The sequence below is a fragment of the Equus quagga genome, chromosome 4 (genome assembly GCF_021613505.1).
Source record: "Equus quagga isolate Etosha38 chromosome 4, UCLA_HA_Equagga_1.0, whole genome shotgun sequence".
Lineage (NCBI taxonomy): Eukaryota > Metazoa > Chordata > Mammalia > Perissodactyla > Equidae > Equus > Equus quagga.
In genome coordinates this window covers 38089454-38105501 of record NC_060270.1, presented here as the reverse complement: position 1 = coordinate 38105501, position 16048 = coordinate 38089454, and the positions used below count along the sequence as shown (strand labels likewise).

Below are 16048 nucleotides of genomic sequence, written 5' to 3'. Positions count from 1 at the left end.
TCCACAGGAGCCCCCCCTGCTCCCTCAGTCTCCCTTTAAAGCACCCAGTCAGCTCTGCACAAATCAGAATGGGGCTCAGCTCCTTCCCCTAGTCTCAGTAGTTACTGAATAAAATGTGTTTTCATCACTTTAACTAATGTCTGGCTTTGTTTATCTTTGACGGCATGTAAACATACACACACACACTCCCTCCTAAGGACAAACGCTGTTTCTTGGGGATCACTGAATCTTGTCATCCTCATTATCCAGAGCATTGTTCCTTTCTGTGCTTATTCCCTAAGCTTATTCCTTATTCCTTATTCCTGTACTTATTCCTATTTGCCAAGTCTTACCTAACCGTTCCAGCCTGCTCTGTGATGTCCTTTGGGAAATTAAGTGAACAGTCAGTACAGGACTCTCCTTACAGGGACAAGAGTTGGGACTACGAGATCCAGCTCTCTGTCCCCACTGGGAGTTTCACACTGTGGTGCTGGGGTAGCTAGAAAAAGAGGGTAATGAGATTTCTATTTTGGTGGACCCAAGGGGAGGCATCAGGTCAGGGAGCCAGGCAGATGATCAGAGATGGGATGGGCATGAATGTCAGGTAGCCTGTCACGCAGGAATCAATAACAGAAGAGATATCTGAGCATGCAAGAAGAAAAGGAAAATCCCCAGGTGCTAGACACAAACATGGACGTGAAAACCAGAGTGAAGGATGAATAAGCAGGCAGGCTGAAGCTGGGCAGCTTGGGGCGGGGGGAGGAAGAGAGGGGTCTCACCAGAATTAGTCCCCAGCCCCAAGGGTCTTGAATTGTGACAGCATGCAGGAACAGAAAATGAGGCCTGGGCCCACGGGAGGTGGGGCAGAACTGAGATCCCACGTAAAGGCTGCCTTTCTGGTGAAAACGAGGCTGGTCTGGGGGATGCCACACGCCAGCAGAGAGCACCAGGAGCAGGGGGAGGAGCCAAGGAAAGCTGGACAGGTGCCAGGTCCCCCGCCAAGCTGCCCAGGCATCAGGTTACCACCTAGATCCAGGAGGGAAGTGAAGTCAAGGTCAAAACCCCATTTTGACTCACAGCTGGTGCACTGGCTGTCAGCTCTATGACCCAGACTTAACTCCAGAGCACTCCCCCACAGGGCTGTGGGACGGGGGCTGTGCTTCCGAAGATTTCCCACCCAGAATCCCTAAGGCAGAGGAGCAAGAACCTCTGTCTCTAGGGAGGCTCAAGAGGAATGGGCTAAAGCTACTCACGTAACCCCCCATTTCTTCAAAGCCTCAAGTTTCCCTTTCCAATTGCACAGGACCTTTGCATCATAAACCAAAACAAACTGAACTGAGGACGAGTTTTCCAGAGTGAGAACCCCAGCGCTCTGTCTCATATCCCAAGTTTCGCGTGCCCACGTTGAGAAGGACAGATCCCTTAGTGCCTCAGAGACAACACGGTGACGTTGGTTGGTTGACGCAGGGCTGAGAGGTCAGGCCAGACATCTGAAACCTGGAAGGCAGCCTCCAGTTGGAGGCATAAGGCCAGGCAGAATGAGTCACACAGTTGGCAAACGGGTTGGTAAAAGCTTGCTCAGGGAGGTAATGAGGCATTAGGGAGGGAAAAGCTGTCTACTTTTTGCCATTCTATAAACCAAATCTGATTAATCTTGTCCTGTAATTTTTATCTAAACCCTCTTGAACCAACTGATATGTTTTAAATTTCCACCTCCTAAATTAACTTCTATTCAGAAACCGCTTACTCATATCAACCAAAACAAGCAAAAAAAAATTCACTTGGTGATGTGTACAACATATTCTAACCAATTCCACACATATTTTATTGAATAAATAAAAATTTTATTTGTATTTTTACCTATGAACAATATCCTTAGTTTGATCACTTAAACAAAAAATACAACCTCATGTAACCAAAATGCTTAAAGGATTTGGTTAACTAAACGTTGACTATTTTCACCTATAAACATGAAGATCTGATCCATATTTGTGAATTTCCATGAAGGTTGCCTCTTCAAATTATGAAATCTAATACAACACTCAGGTCAGATATTAAGGGAAAAAGTGATTTTGCAACCCCAAGTTAGGACTTTATATAAGAAATTCCAGTGATGTTTACCCATTTGGAAAATTCTGTTGAGTACTTTTTCTTTTTCAAAATGAAATAGGCTAAGTAAACAACAACAGTACCTCAAGGACTTTTATAAACAGCAAAGCTGCACTTTCACAGCTATAAGCAAATGATACTTGCATTTTCCTGAGAGCATAGTTTGCTTTGGGTTCAAGGGCTGTGTTGTGCGTGTGTGTGCGTGTGTGTGTCTGTGCGCCCACGCACGCGCACGCGTTTCCTGAAGTCATTGAGAGTAGAATGCGATGAAAGCTAAGAAGAGAACTTTGATCTGTTGGAGTTTGGGTGAGCTTAGCTCCCTGCCCGGTTCAGACCAGCCTTGTCAAGGGAGATCCCTGAACCTCCTACAGCTTCTGTCCCATCAGAGCCTCTGGGCCTCGTTCTCCTCAGGTCCCGTAAGATAGGGGACCTGGCCAAGCAGCTCAGAGGCCTCTCAGCAAATGGGTCTGACTGCTAGTCCTGCTCCAACCTGTGCTTCACTTCTGCAAAGTGGGTTCTCTCCTGGACCCGCTTTCCTAGAATCCCTGTTCCTTATTCTCCTCTATCCTTCTTGAGAATGGAGTCATGCTCACCAAGTCCAAGACCCCTGACATCATTTTCCAGACCTGTGTCCTTAGAACCTGACCTCCTCCTCCTCCTACCTCATCCTCTTCCTCCCAGCCAGGGCTGCTCTGTCCACCCACACAACCTGCCTCAAATCCAGCCTGCTATGCCAGGACGTCTCACACCCCCTGCCTGAGTCCTAGGGCCCTTTGTCTCTGGCTCATCTGGTGTCATTCGGCCTCCTCCCCCCGCTGGTGGTATGGGTTATGACAGTTAACTTCCTGCAAAGTAGATTTTTATTTCTTTATTTATCTGCGAATGGAAATTAGAGTTCAAGAGCTTTCACCCCTGGCTAGTGCCTAGAAGCTTAAATCCTGATGATATGCTTGTAAAGTTCCCCCAAAATGTCTTGAACTATTTTTTTCCCTAAAAGCGACAGACTGGCAGCTTCAAGTATGGAAAATCTGGATCTTCTTAATGGAGTGTCTGTCCGCTGACCCATGCTGTTAATGAGAACTCCTATTTCTTGAGGGCCAGGTAGCTGAGATTTTACGACTCACCTGCATTTCTGGTGGTATAAAAATCACATCGCATCCTTCCCTTGTCTTCATTTTGGTATTCTGAATTAGTCCTGAAATGCAGGTCCTGCATTTAGAACCAGATTTACAACACAGAGATCGTAAATCCTAACTCCTCACTTCCCCAGTGTAGGGTTGATCTGCTGAGGGGCTCGAAATTTGCTGCCTGCTCTTACGAAGGACAGCCAGGACAAGGAGCACTCTCTTTCTGAGGGGAGGCTCTCTGTGGACACCAGTGATGCTGTCCTCAGATTCCTTTTTGGAAGGTCTTCCCTGAAACTGTCTTTGGAATATGACTGATTTCTCCTGTAGCTCATACATAGTTTCTGGGGGTGATCTCAAAGACAGACCAGCACGTAAGCCATGGCCACCCTGTTGACATAAGAGCACAGCATCCCAAGGAGACCACTCTGAAGGCCGGTAAAGACTTGGGTCAGCCTCATAACTTCACAGAGGTCTCATTTTTTCGCTAACTTGACAAAGAGAAAAGTTATAATATTGACTGGTGGCCTATTTACCTGTTTACTGAGAGTCCTCAGGGTGAAGATTTGTCTTATTCATTGGTGTCTCCAAGGCATGACCAACAAAAAGAACTCTTTGAATGTTTGCTGAATTGAACTAGATTAAAGTGTTCCCGTTGAGAGCTTCATTAAGGTCGTCAGCGCTCAAGAGTGAGCGATGTATACGTTCTACATTTCCTCAAATGTGTTTGTATTTTCCCATCTCACTTTTCATAGCAGGGAGCTGAACTACCACACCTGACCCTAAGGCACAGAGCGTTTCATGCACCAACGTGATTTATATTTATTCTCAATGATCTAAGCATAGACAGAAACCTCACTTGTAATTTTCCAAGTCTTTTTTTTATCTGCTTTGAACATTAGCTTCTTCTAACCATAACTTTTCTATGAAAATTAAATTTACTATCAACTCTAATACCTCTAACTTCCCAAACTGCTGAGAAGCACAAGCACAGTACGCCACATCTGACATGAAATAAAACTCTGTGGAGAGATCTGAAATCATACGATGGGAATAAAGCACATTGGGTAATGCGGTTACTATGTTGTTACCATTGTTGTTGCTTTTTAAATACAGCATATGAAACAGGATCTCTTAATCTGTTTCCCCAACTTGGGGATTAGAATGAATTTCCAGTGAGTTCATCTGAAAGCTCTATCTCTTGGACTGAACGACAGACTCTGTTCTTTGAGTCAAAGTTGTGCCTAGCTGATCCAAAAACCAAACAGAAAGTCTTCAAAGGATCTTGAAAACTAAGGCTCCAGGAGGAGGGGGGCGGGGGAGGGGTCTCAGGAACATGGACCCAAATCACTGTGTAAAAAGTAGAACGTATCCTGTCAAGAAGAGTCGATCACTCTGCCACAGCCAGCAGGGTACGGATGTTCACATTTTAAAAAAAAATAGTATTCTGAGTCTCTGCAAACCTCTTTTCTACATTGCAATACAACCATTGGACATTAAGAGGTCAAGACACTGGACTGTGCCAAAGGTGCAATTCTGTCTGGCACTGACAGCTTTAGTCCAGGGTGAGCCTCCTGTGAGCATAAAAAATAGAGGCTTCTGATAAGGAGGACAGAAGTCTTTTGTCTCTTTCAAAGCAAACAGCCCCTCCCAGCCCCACCTCCCCAGACCTGTCGGATGGAAGAATCTACCAGATGTTGTTGACAAGGAGCCCAAGGCTCTCACACCAAGGACTCCATGTGGTTTAAATATAAGGAAAAACAAAAAGAAAATAAAAAAGAAACACCTTTATTTCCCTGCCTTGCTGAGTGAATCCTTCAGCAAACTTGTCAGAACGAAAATGAGCCAAGTTTGTTTTCTTTTCCTGCTCAGAGATAGGCAGCTTGGCAGAAAGGGCACTGACTCTGAAATGGACAGACCTGGGTTTTAGACTCCTGCCTTACTATTTGCTGACCTGGGGCAAATCGCTTGGTCTCTCTGAAACTTGGTTTCCTCACCCGTAGAACAGGAGTAATAACAGCCAGTCACCAGGTCACCATGATGGTTAAGTGAACTGATACACAAAGGTGCCTGGCATTGAACACAGTGTGGGGCAGGTGCGTCCTGAATGTTCAATATTGCTCTTTTTCCCTCCTGAGGTAGGTCATGCAAACATTCCTGGCTAGTCTCAAGTGTGACTTCCAAGGAACCCCCACGGGGAGCCGCGGGAAGCCCCTGGTGTATGGCCTAAACCTCAAGCCCAGCCCGCTGTCTGAAGCGGGACGGCCACGGGGGAGAGGTGAGGAGGAGGGTCTCCGGCCCGCTGTCCGGCTCCCCGCGTGGTCCTCCCGCCTCCGCAGTCACACAGACACCGCTCCCGGGACGATCCGCCGGATGTGGGTGTACGACTTCCTGATGGTGACGCTGCCGTGGTGCGACACCCCCCGGGGCAGGACGCACTCCTCCGTCAGCTTCTGGGCCTCGGGGTCCCAGCACAGCACCGTGGCGATGACCTCGTTCTTCTCGTCGCGCCCCCCCGTGATGTAGAGGCGGTTGTTGCAGGGCGCGATGCCGCAGCTGGCTCTCTCGTGGCTGAGCTGGGTCACCAGGCACCAGGTGTCCTCCAGAGGGCTGTAGGCGTACAGCGCTCTCATGGCCCCGCCTGAAGTCGAAGGGAAACGCGGTTGGCATCTATTTTTCTGGTTTTCTTCCCCTTTAACCACTAAAGTCCTACTTCTGGTTAGGTCAAGTCTACCATCTTACCAAGAGATTGATGGCTCTTCAGAAAGCCAGAGTGGATCACTGGGGGCAGGAAATGCTAGAGACACTTCACAACACCCTTTAAATTATGCAGCCAGGTGCCAATCAAGTTCTAAGGGACACCTGGCTTAACATGGCTGCCAAAATGTACCCTAAGCCTGCTCGAGGGAAGAAATCCCACCTGGTGCATTGGTAGACTCAGCTCACGATCCCAGCTCTGCCACTTTTTGATCTGTAACCATGAGCACCAAGACTATAGTGGCTATAAGACCCAGAGGGACCATGCGCAGAAAGGACCTGGCAGAAGGCCTGGGACATAGAAGCCATCGATATATGGCAGTGACTAGAGGTGGTGGCATCTCTTGTAGACTGAATATGACCTGTGACACCAGCCCAAATTACCCATCTTGAATTAGGCCTTTGAAGCAGAGTCATGAGGCTGACCAAAAACACACATGACACCTGAAGCAAGGGAGAGAAGTGGGTTTTCCTTAATCTCTTCCTGTATTTTGCCTCCCTGAAGGCTTCTCTGCTTAGCTCTTATTTGCCAAAGTTCTTTGTTTTTGGCATTTCCCTAATCCTGGCTAACATTAAAAACACCTTGCACTGTTGGCCAACATTCTCTTTCCCGTTCTGATTTTATTGCTCTGAAGTGAGGCCCGGCTACCCACATTTTTGTGAAAAGCTCCCTAGGTGATTCTAACGTGTAGTCAAGATTGAAATCCATCATCCTTAACAACTGCATGCCAATTGTGGTCTAGCTGGCCAGGCTTTCCTTCTGGCTAAAAGCAATTTTTCAGAGCCCCCAAAGCAAGGAGGGAGAGCAAAATTCCCATGAACACAAAATAAATAATGACAGCTGCCATTCATTGGGCACTCATTATACTGTTCACATTTCAATTTCTGTACATTTGCTAGGGCTCACAACACAACTGTGTTCCTGCAGCAACTTCTGGCTCCTCCCCTGGGCCCTAGTGTCCATCTACTTTATAGTCTCCTAAAAGTGGGCCAATTCTGCCTCCAGGGCTGCAAAGGGAAAGCTCACCAAAGCCATTCCATCTTTTCGTCCTTTTCTAACCCCTCCCACATCACCCAGGAATTCATGAGCTCCCAGGAGGGCCTTGTCTGATCTACCTGCACGGCTGCATGGGCGGGGGACCTCGGATAAACAAGAAGCCATTTGCTCACTTACCAACAACATAGATGTGGTTCCGGAAACTCACTGCATTGATGCACTTAGCCTCCACTGGCATAGGTGACTTTAAATTCCACTTATTGGTTGAAGGGTCATAACACTGAGTCTTGTCTGTGGCCAGTTTCCCATTGGGCCCTCCCCCAATCACATAGAGCTTCTTCTTATGGCTGGTGGCTGCGAAGGAACTGACATGGACAAGGAGGGGCGCGGCCTGCAGAGGCACAGGACACCAGGAGAAGCTGTCAGTAACACTACCCGCATTGCTTCGGCGGCTCACAGGACATAGGCTAGGAGCCAGAGGACGCAAGCCTGGGCATCCTTTGCCTGAAGTCACAAGGCCTGTAGGCTTGACTCCTCCTGAGACACAGAGAGGATCAAAGCGCACGTTTCCCACCCTCCCTCCAGGCTCCAGCAGGCTGGAGCAGGCCGTGTGTTGGATGTTTCCAGCCTGTTTCTCAGAGTCCAGATGAAACCAGCCAATGTGGCGGAAAAATGTTTTCTCAAACATGCATATTCATATTCTTTCATGTGTTCATTCATTCAAAAAATATTTACTGAGTGCCTACATTGTCCTTGGTGCTTATATCCAGGAAGAAAAGCTGGTAGAAGGGTTTCAGGTGGCCACAGGTAAGCGGACTCCCCCGCTCTGGGGCAACATGCAGATTTGGGGATTAAGCTAGACTCATGCTTCTACCCTGTGAACCCCAGGGCACGACAGGGGACTTCCAAGAGCCTCTTGCCCATTGACATGACCCTCTTGGGTCATGGAGCAACTCTGTGATGCGACTTGATGAATTGAGATCTTGGACACACCCCCATCAGTGTTAAGGGCTCCCTATATAGCCCTTTTCAGGTTGCCTGGTCTTAGCTGGATGCCATGATGACCTGGCTACCTTTTCTTGTGCCTATGATGACCATGTTTTATACTTCCCAAAGCTGGGACTTACTCTGACATATGATCTGAGAAGGAGAAAGCAAATTTGAAATTGTGAATAAGCTGGAAATACAGGAAGTGGGATCACTTTACCTTTTTTTTTTTATTGTGGTCTGGACACTCCACCTGTGACCTACCCTCTTAGCAAATGTTCAAGTGCACAATACAGGATTGTTCTCTACAGGCACAATGTTGTACCGCAGATCTCCAGAGCTTATTCATCATGAGTGATGGAAACATTATGCGTGTTGATTAGCAACGCTTTACCTTTTCCTGAGTATGGTATATACCTGAGGTTGCATTGCTCATGTCTTGCAGGCAGGCTTGTAAATGGTTCATCATTAATAGGCAGATAAATAAGGGCTGACTTCTTCTTTTTATTATGTTTTTAATGTTATACATGATGTTGTTGACTGGAATCTTGTTTTCTTTTTGTACTTTTTGGTGAGGAAGATTGACCCTGAGCTAACATCTGTTGCCAATATTCCTCCTTTTTTTTTCTCCCTAAAGCCCCAGTATGTAGTTGTATATCCTGAGTTGTCAGTCCTTCCACTTCTTCTATATGGGACGCCTCTGCAGCATGGCCTGATGAGCAGTGTATAGGTCTGTGCCCAGGATCCGAACCAGTGAACCCTGGGACACTGAAGTGGAGTGTGCAAACTTAGCCACTTGGCCACAGGGCTGGCCCCCATGGGCTGACTTCTAAACACTACCAAATGACTCTGTGTTCAACAGAGTGTCATAAAGGGATGCCTGTGTATCCAGTGTGGAGAAGACAAGGGCAGATGGCATCAGATGGCAGAGACTCTGGGCCAGGACATGCACCAAGGTTAGGACCAAGCCTCCCCTCCACGTCTGGGGTCCCGGCCAGGATAGAACAGGCGCCCATAGAGCTTCCCCACCCAGAAGGAAGTTGTTTCTGGGACCTGATCAGCAATGCTGAAGCAATGGCTCCTATGAGGAGGGAAGCACAGAGCCACCAAAAATGTTCTCAGTGGGAGCAGGGAGATGAGAACGCTATCTACCTACATCAGGGTACACCTGTTTTTGAAGCTTTGAAGTAACAACACAAACAGAGTTACTCATAGAAATAATCCCCTGTACCTCTGACCAGCAGTTGTGGAAGGGGTCGTAGGTCTCCACGTTGTTGATCCTCTGCAAGCCATCGAAACCGCCCATCACATAGACCTTGCCACCCAACACCACCATCTTATGCCTCCAGCGGCCTATGTTCAAATACTCAATCTGAATCCATTTATTGATTGAAGAATTATATTTCCAAACATCATGCTGTGTTTCTTTACCACCTAGAAGAGATACAGATCATTTAAGTAACCACCAGATGTGCCAGAAATACAGCTTCTCCCATAATTTCCTACAAGTCCCTAAGTGCTGAATCTCCAGGCTGGCCCCTCTAAGGGCAGACAAAAGAAATCCTGAAGGTGTGTGTGGTCTGGTTGGGGAAACAGAGCCAACACAGGGGGACAGGGAGCGACAGTGTAAGGCTGGGATGAATCGTGCGCCAGACTGTGTCGTGTGTCACCTCCATGCCATGAGAGCTCAGAGAAGGGGTGGGCTTCAGAGAGGTGGCACTCAAGATCACCTGGGCAGGTGGGGGCCAGCAGGAGCCTGGACTCGGTGTTCGTGCAGAGGAGGGGCAGTACAGGTGAGGCTGGACCATTTCAGGCAGGGATAGACGGGCCTTGACCAGCAGGCAAATTAGAAAGCAGCTTACGTTCTATGTTTGCTATCTATTTAAACAAAAACAAAAATACACACCCGGAAAAATCACCAAGAAATCTTAGAAAATTCTCTTGGTTCATATCTTTGATCTATGTAAAAAATATAAGTGGGGTTTGTCCTATTTTTAAGTAATTTCTATTAGCTCAATTGAGAGTGAGCTGGTAAATTTTTTTCAAGACAATTCTCTTCTAAACGGAAAATACATAATTCAGTTAGGGAGAGAGAACCAGACAAAGGAGAGCTGACTTTTTTGGTAACTTGAATTGAGTATTTTGATGGCTTTGTGTTTCCTTTTCCCCATCAGCACAGAATACCACCAACTACCTAAAGCAAAAGACGTCCTTTTCAGCCTCATAATGCGCACTAGTGCGGCAATGACTCTCCCTGACAATGCTCTGCTCCACGGGGAAGTGTTTCTCTGCAGGGAGCCCAGAAATGGGGTTCCTCGTTCAAGGCGGGGTGCAGCTTGAATTTTTATAGGTGCTGCCAAGGAGCCCTCCAACGCTGTCCTTGTTGACCTTTCCCATACCCCACCCGCAGCATCAGGAGGGGTTTTGGTTGGTTGGGTTTGTTTTACAGCCTGATGGAGAGGAATGATGCCACGGTTTGGTTCTCCTGGCCGGCCGGGAAGCCTCAGCTTCTTCCTCCTCCATGAATTTTTGTTCGTATAATTTAATCATTTTTCTCTTTGGGTTGTGTACATTTTAGAGGTCTCTATTTATTCAAAACACTGTGATATTGACCTCATTTAGGTACTGTCAAGAATTACAAAATAATTCTAAACTTTCAAAGAAATGCATGCAATCTTTATTAAAAAGGAAAAATAAAACTGCAGTTTTTACTTCAGGATGGAAAGCAGACCTGATGAATCGGGCAGGCATATCATGTGCATTGATGAAAGATGTGTTACTGCAAAGATGTCAACCCTCCTCAGGTGAACCTATCTATTCAGTGCCTTCAGGACTTCTCAGGAAACTTGAAGAGATCATTCTAGATTTCATTTGGAAGAGTAAATTTGGAAAACTTTCTAGGAAATTTTTGAAAAAGAAGAATGAATAAGGGGGCTTTCCCTAGCAAGTATCAAAATATACTAAAAAGCTGTGATAACAAAAACATGGTGGTACTAGCATAAGACTAGACAAACCAATCAATTAAAAACAATTAGGAATAAAGAAACAGGCTAAAAGATATAGAGATTATTAAATGTGATATTAGAAGAATTGGCTATTTGTTTAGAGAAAAATTAAATTAGATCCCCATTTCACATTATGTTTAAAATAAAATTCAAATGTAAATGCTATAGAAGTAATTGGAGAATATATAGTAGAAGATATTAATGATCTCGGGCTAGGGAGGGGTTTTCTAAGCATGACATAAACCCAGAATCATATAGGAGAGAAAGTTACTATATAAAATATAAAGTTAAAAGACAACCACAGTCTGGGAGAAAATATTTGCATGGCAAATAGCAATGGACGTATATAATAAGAACTCCAAAAAATTAGTAAGAAAAAGACAAAGCACCAATAGAAAAACAAAGGGTAGGAACTGATCATTTTTTAAATACATACATTTAGCTAATAAATATATGAAAATATGTTCAACCTTATTAATGATCCAAGAGTGTAAATTTAAACATTCTAGTCTATTAAAATCTATTAAAAATGTAATTGACTGATAATAAAAAATGTTGTCAAGGATGTAGAAAATGGGCACCGTCACTCAACCTTGCTTGCACTGTAAGTTGATACCTTTCTGGCAGACAATTAAGCAATATCTACAAAAGTTCTAAATTCAAACGTCTTATGACCACTTCTAGGAATCTCTCCATATAGCAGCACAAGTTCATAAATATATGCATTGAAGAATGCTTATTGTAATATTTTTTTCACTAGAAAAATAAAAACTGAAAAAAATTATGGTTCATCCATACAATAGACTTGCCCAGCAGCTGGCAACAAGAATAACAATACCGATCATCACAATAATAATAGTGATGGCTAACAGCATTGAGCTCTCGCCATGTGCTTGGGACTGTGCGGTGCTTTACGTGTATTAGATCACTTAACACATATGATAGATCCATTATACCGACATGTAATGACTTCCAGAATGGACGGTTAATTGAAGTACAAGTTTCTGTTGATTGAACTGTGTATAACAAGCATGCTTTTGTGTATTACTTATATCATTTTTAAAAAGACAACCTCAAATTGAAGACATGGGAGGGCGAGTTGTAGAATAATGTGTACAATGTATGTGGCAGATTGTGATTACCAAGCCTGTCTTTTCCTCCTGCATTTCCCAGCCCACCTGCACGGGGGAGCGGTGTGGGGAGTGCAGGCAGAGCATGTGGCTAGTTCTTGCCAATGGAATGTGAACAGAACTGGTGCCTCATATCCAGGCTGAGGCTGTTAGGAGTAGGTGTGCCTCCTCAACTCATTCAGTTTCTCCCTCTTCCTGAAATGCATCAACCTTGAAGGCCACAGGTGGAAAATGGCAGCATCACAACACAGAAGGAGCCTACGTCCCTGAATGAGTGAATGGAGCAGATCTGCTCCCCCAACCCCCACATACTGTTGTGGTGATTCATGGTTTGTTCCAGCAGCTAGCATTACCTACTCTAAGACAATATAAAATCATTTTTGTAAAAAAAAATAAAAATATATAGGATCGTAATGACACAGAGAAATTGCCATGTTTTACCTTACACTCTCTTTATTGTTTGGATCTTCTACAACAATTAAAAATATTTCTACAAGATAAAAGAAAGCAATAACCTCATCTATGATATTAACATATCCAAAGGAGAACTGATCTGCTTTTGATTTTGGAGGAAGCAGCTCTTTGCAAAACAAATGTAGGTTAGAGAAAACCTCCAAGAAGGGGGAAGTGATGCTTGTCTCCTTCCTTGGGGCCCCAAGAAGAGCTGGGTGGCTTTTAATGTCATGGGAGAGCACGGGAGTCAGCGAACCTGAGTTGGAGTCCTGCCTGACATTTACTAGTGTGTGACCTTAGGTATATTTCATAACCTTTCTGAGCCTTGGTTTTCTCCATTTGTAACCTGGAGATTAAAATCATCTACCTTATAGAGTCGAGGCAAATGATTATATACTACCAAAGTGTAAATTCATCCACTATACTGTAAAGATGGTAGAGACTATGGCATTTAGTAAATATTTATTGAACATGTACCATGTAACCAGGCCCAGTGCTAGGTACTGGGAATGCAGTTTTGATTCTCATGGAATTTAAGGACTAATGGGAGACAGGCATAAAGTAATAGTAAATAGTTAAGCAAACAACTTAGAAATAAGAAATGAAAAAGTGCTGGGTGCTACTGGAACGTCTAAAAGTATGACCTAATAACCTTGAGGGGAGGGGTCAGGTTTGGGGGAAGAGCAGTTTTTATTCACTACTGTATTTCCAGTGCCCAGTTCTGTGTCCTAGGCCTATAGCAGACACTGAATAAACTCTAGTGTCACGTTCCTCCTTCCTTTTCCATGAAGGACTGGACCTGTCTGCCTGCTCCCCCAGATCCTAATATAAAACTGCTCCCAGGGTAGTGTTTGTTAAGTAAAGATGCGCTGTCTAAGATAAGAGCAACTGAGCTCCTGGGTTCCATACCCTGACCCAGTCAGAGCTACATCATTGCCATTCACAGTAATTCTTCTAGGATGGCTGCCTGGCTCTCATTCAGGAAAATATGTAGAGTCATTGGGGGCTTGCTTTGGCATCACATGGCTCCCGCTTACCTGATATGTAGACCTCATTTTTTAATGTCACGCATGCAAACTCCACCCATTTCTTATTCTCACTCTCCAGCTCATGCTCCGTCATCGGGAGCTTGGCCACCTCCAGGCGGCTGCGCCTCAGGGGGTCCAGGCAGGTTACCTCTGCCACAAACCGTTCATCCTTTGTGCAGCCGCCAATGATCATGAACACCTCAGACTGGAACTCATGCATCCTGGGTTTCGTGCGCTCCGAAATGATCTGGAAAACCAATGGGAGGACATAAGCAGGATGATACAGCGATTTAGAGCTCAGGCTATGGAGCCAGACAAGCAGAGCCCAATTCCCAACTCTGCCACTGTATGACCATGTGATTTCACCTCATTGAGCCTCAGTTTCGTCATCTGTAGAATAGTGATTTTAATAGTTATCTACTGTTGACCTTTTGTTCAGAAGTTTATGTCTGTTTACCATCAAATGCACTTCCTGCCTCTTCCTTTTTACCTGGTCTGAGCCTTGAATCCTGGAATTTCATTTCTGGCCACCTTCCACTCCCCCCTGGTTCCAAATTCTTGATGATATCCTAGACTTTGCTCACTACCAGACTTCTTCTCGAAGAGAAGTCCTGACAGTGGGCACATAAGAGCAGTCAGAGACTTGGTAGAAAAGAACTAAAAGGGAGCAGGGTGGCCAGGGAGGTTGGGGCACTGGATCCCAACGTCAAGCATATGACCCTTCACAGCCTTAAACAAGCAAAGAAATCCACACCCTGGATATTTGCACCCTGCGGAAAGAGCAGAGGTTTGGAATCACACGCATCAGAGTTTGGTCCTTGTTCCACCACCTACAGCCACATGACCTTGGAGAAGCAACACAATCTCTGTAAATGCCTGTAATCATTTCTGTGCCATCAGGTCACTGTGAGCATTCATGAGGTTGTGATGTAGAGGGATGTGGAGAGTATGCACGGCCCTCAATGCATGGTCATGGCAGGAGGAGCAGGAGGAGATGTCATACTGACATTATTAGGGAACAGGCAGCACTGTCCTCCTCCTGGTTTCATCCATCCCCTGGGCTTGATGAGGAAGGCTCTGCAGGTGTGCTGATGGGAGACAGAGAGGTGGCACCCATTGCCTGGATGGCCAAAGCAGCTACTTTTTCCTACAAGGTTAGGCTGACCTAATACAGAGTTTGGAACTTCAATCTTGCCCAGAGATGGTGACAAACAGGGTACAATAGCAAAGACTGAGCCCTCAAGTGGTGAGTCCAATCAATGGTCACATGTAATAAGATAATCAGAGCAGCCAACATCCAACCTCTACTTTCCCATAAGAGACTTTGTTTTTCTGTGTCAAAGAGTCAGGTACAGTAAATTTTGCACCCTCAATTCTCGAGGCTGGATCATTGCCATAAAGTCTGTGGCAAGGCTCTCCTTTGTGGGTCAGCAGAAAAGAGTGGGGATGTGGGGGGCGACAGGCTGAGCCTGAGGACATTGGCAGCGGAAATGCCATGGCGATAAGGATGGGAGGGGTGGTCCCAGGAACATGGAGGCACTATGAGAATACCAGGCTCGTAGGAGAGGATCTAAGGAGTGAGTTAGCACCAAAGACAAACCTTGCCCCTCTGCCATTTTCCCTCCAGCTACCAGCCCTGGTTCCTGCCCCTAAAGCTCCTCTCCCCACAGCCGAAGCGCAACCTCCAGCACCAGTCTGGTCCTCGTTCAGTGAGGATTTAGGTATTGCAGGGTGATGCTTAGAGGACAGCACTAGCCTCCCCTGTGACCCTCACTCCAGTTCTGAGAACCAGGCCTCAGCCTCCCCTCTGAAGCCCTCATCTTATTCACAGTGCCTGTTCTGCCTCCAAAGCCTACTGGCTAGTACGGGACTGGACTAACCGTGATCTTACTCCTGGCTCCTGGGACTGGCATCCCGTCCCTGAGTCCTGGCCTCTGGAAGACTCTGCTCCCACAGACTGAAGTCCCTGTGTTCCTGCTGCTGTCTGTATCGCCCCATAATATGTGTCCTCAATTCCCCATACCACATCCTATCCACTTACCCTTGAAGCCATTTGGCATTATTTGCAATGTCACTTTGTCCTTTTCTCCAGGAAGCCATTCTTGATTTTCCACTCAAGTTCCCACAGTCCTGAATTTCCCTATCACGGCACTTTTCATATGCCACTGTAAAGCCCCAATGGCAGGAATAGCCCTTTTTCTCCAACTTATCCTCAGCACCAAGAACAGGGCCTGGAGCTTGTGGGTTTCTATAAACATTAGTTGAATGAATGAATCAATGAATGAAGGGGCAAGCTAGGTAATCCAAGATCCAATACAGACTTTTTCCAGGCTAGATCATTTTGCAAACCAGCTTCCACAATGGCCGCCAGCAATCCCCACCTCCAGGTATTTACACCTTATGTTGTTCCCTCCCTATTGTCCCAGCGTTGGTCTCTATGCCAATAGAATATAGCAGAAGTGATGGTACGTCACTTCTG

General features: G+C 45.8%; 1 protein-coding gene across 1 annotated transcript in view; it reads right to left on the bottom strand.

Annotated features, from left to right (window-relative positions):
- Window positions 1–1944: 1944 nt before the first annotated feature.
- KLHL6 (kelch like family member 6) overlaps window positions 1945–16048 on the bottom strand; it is a 59071-nt gene continuing 44967 nt past the window's right edge. Inside the window, exons 4-7 of the mRNA XM_046657903.1 lie at window positions 13579–13816; window positions 9185–9387; window positions 7144–7357; window positions 1945–5853 (exon numbers count right to left, since the gene is read on the bottom strand). Coding sequence (XP_046513859.1) covers window positions 5552–5853; window positions 7144–7357; window positions 9185–9387; window positions 13579–13816 — 957 coding nt within the window. The 3' untranslated portion in view covers window positions 1945–5551. The remainder of the gene's footprint in view (window positions 5854–7143; window positions 7358–9184; window positions 9388–13578; window positions 13817–16048) is intronic.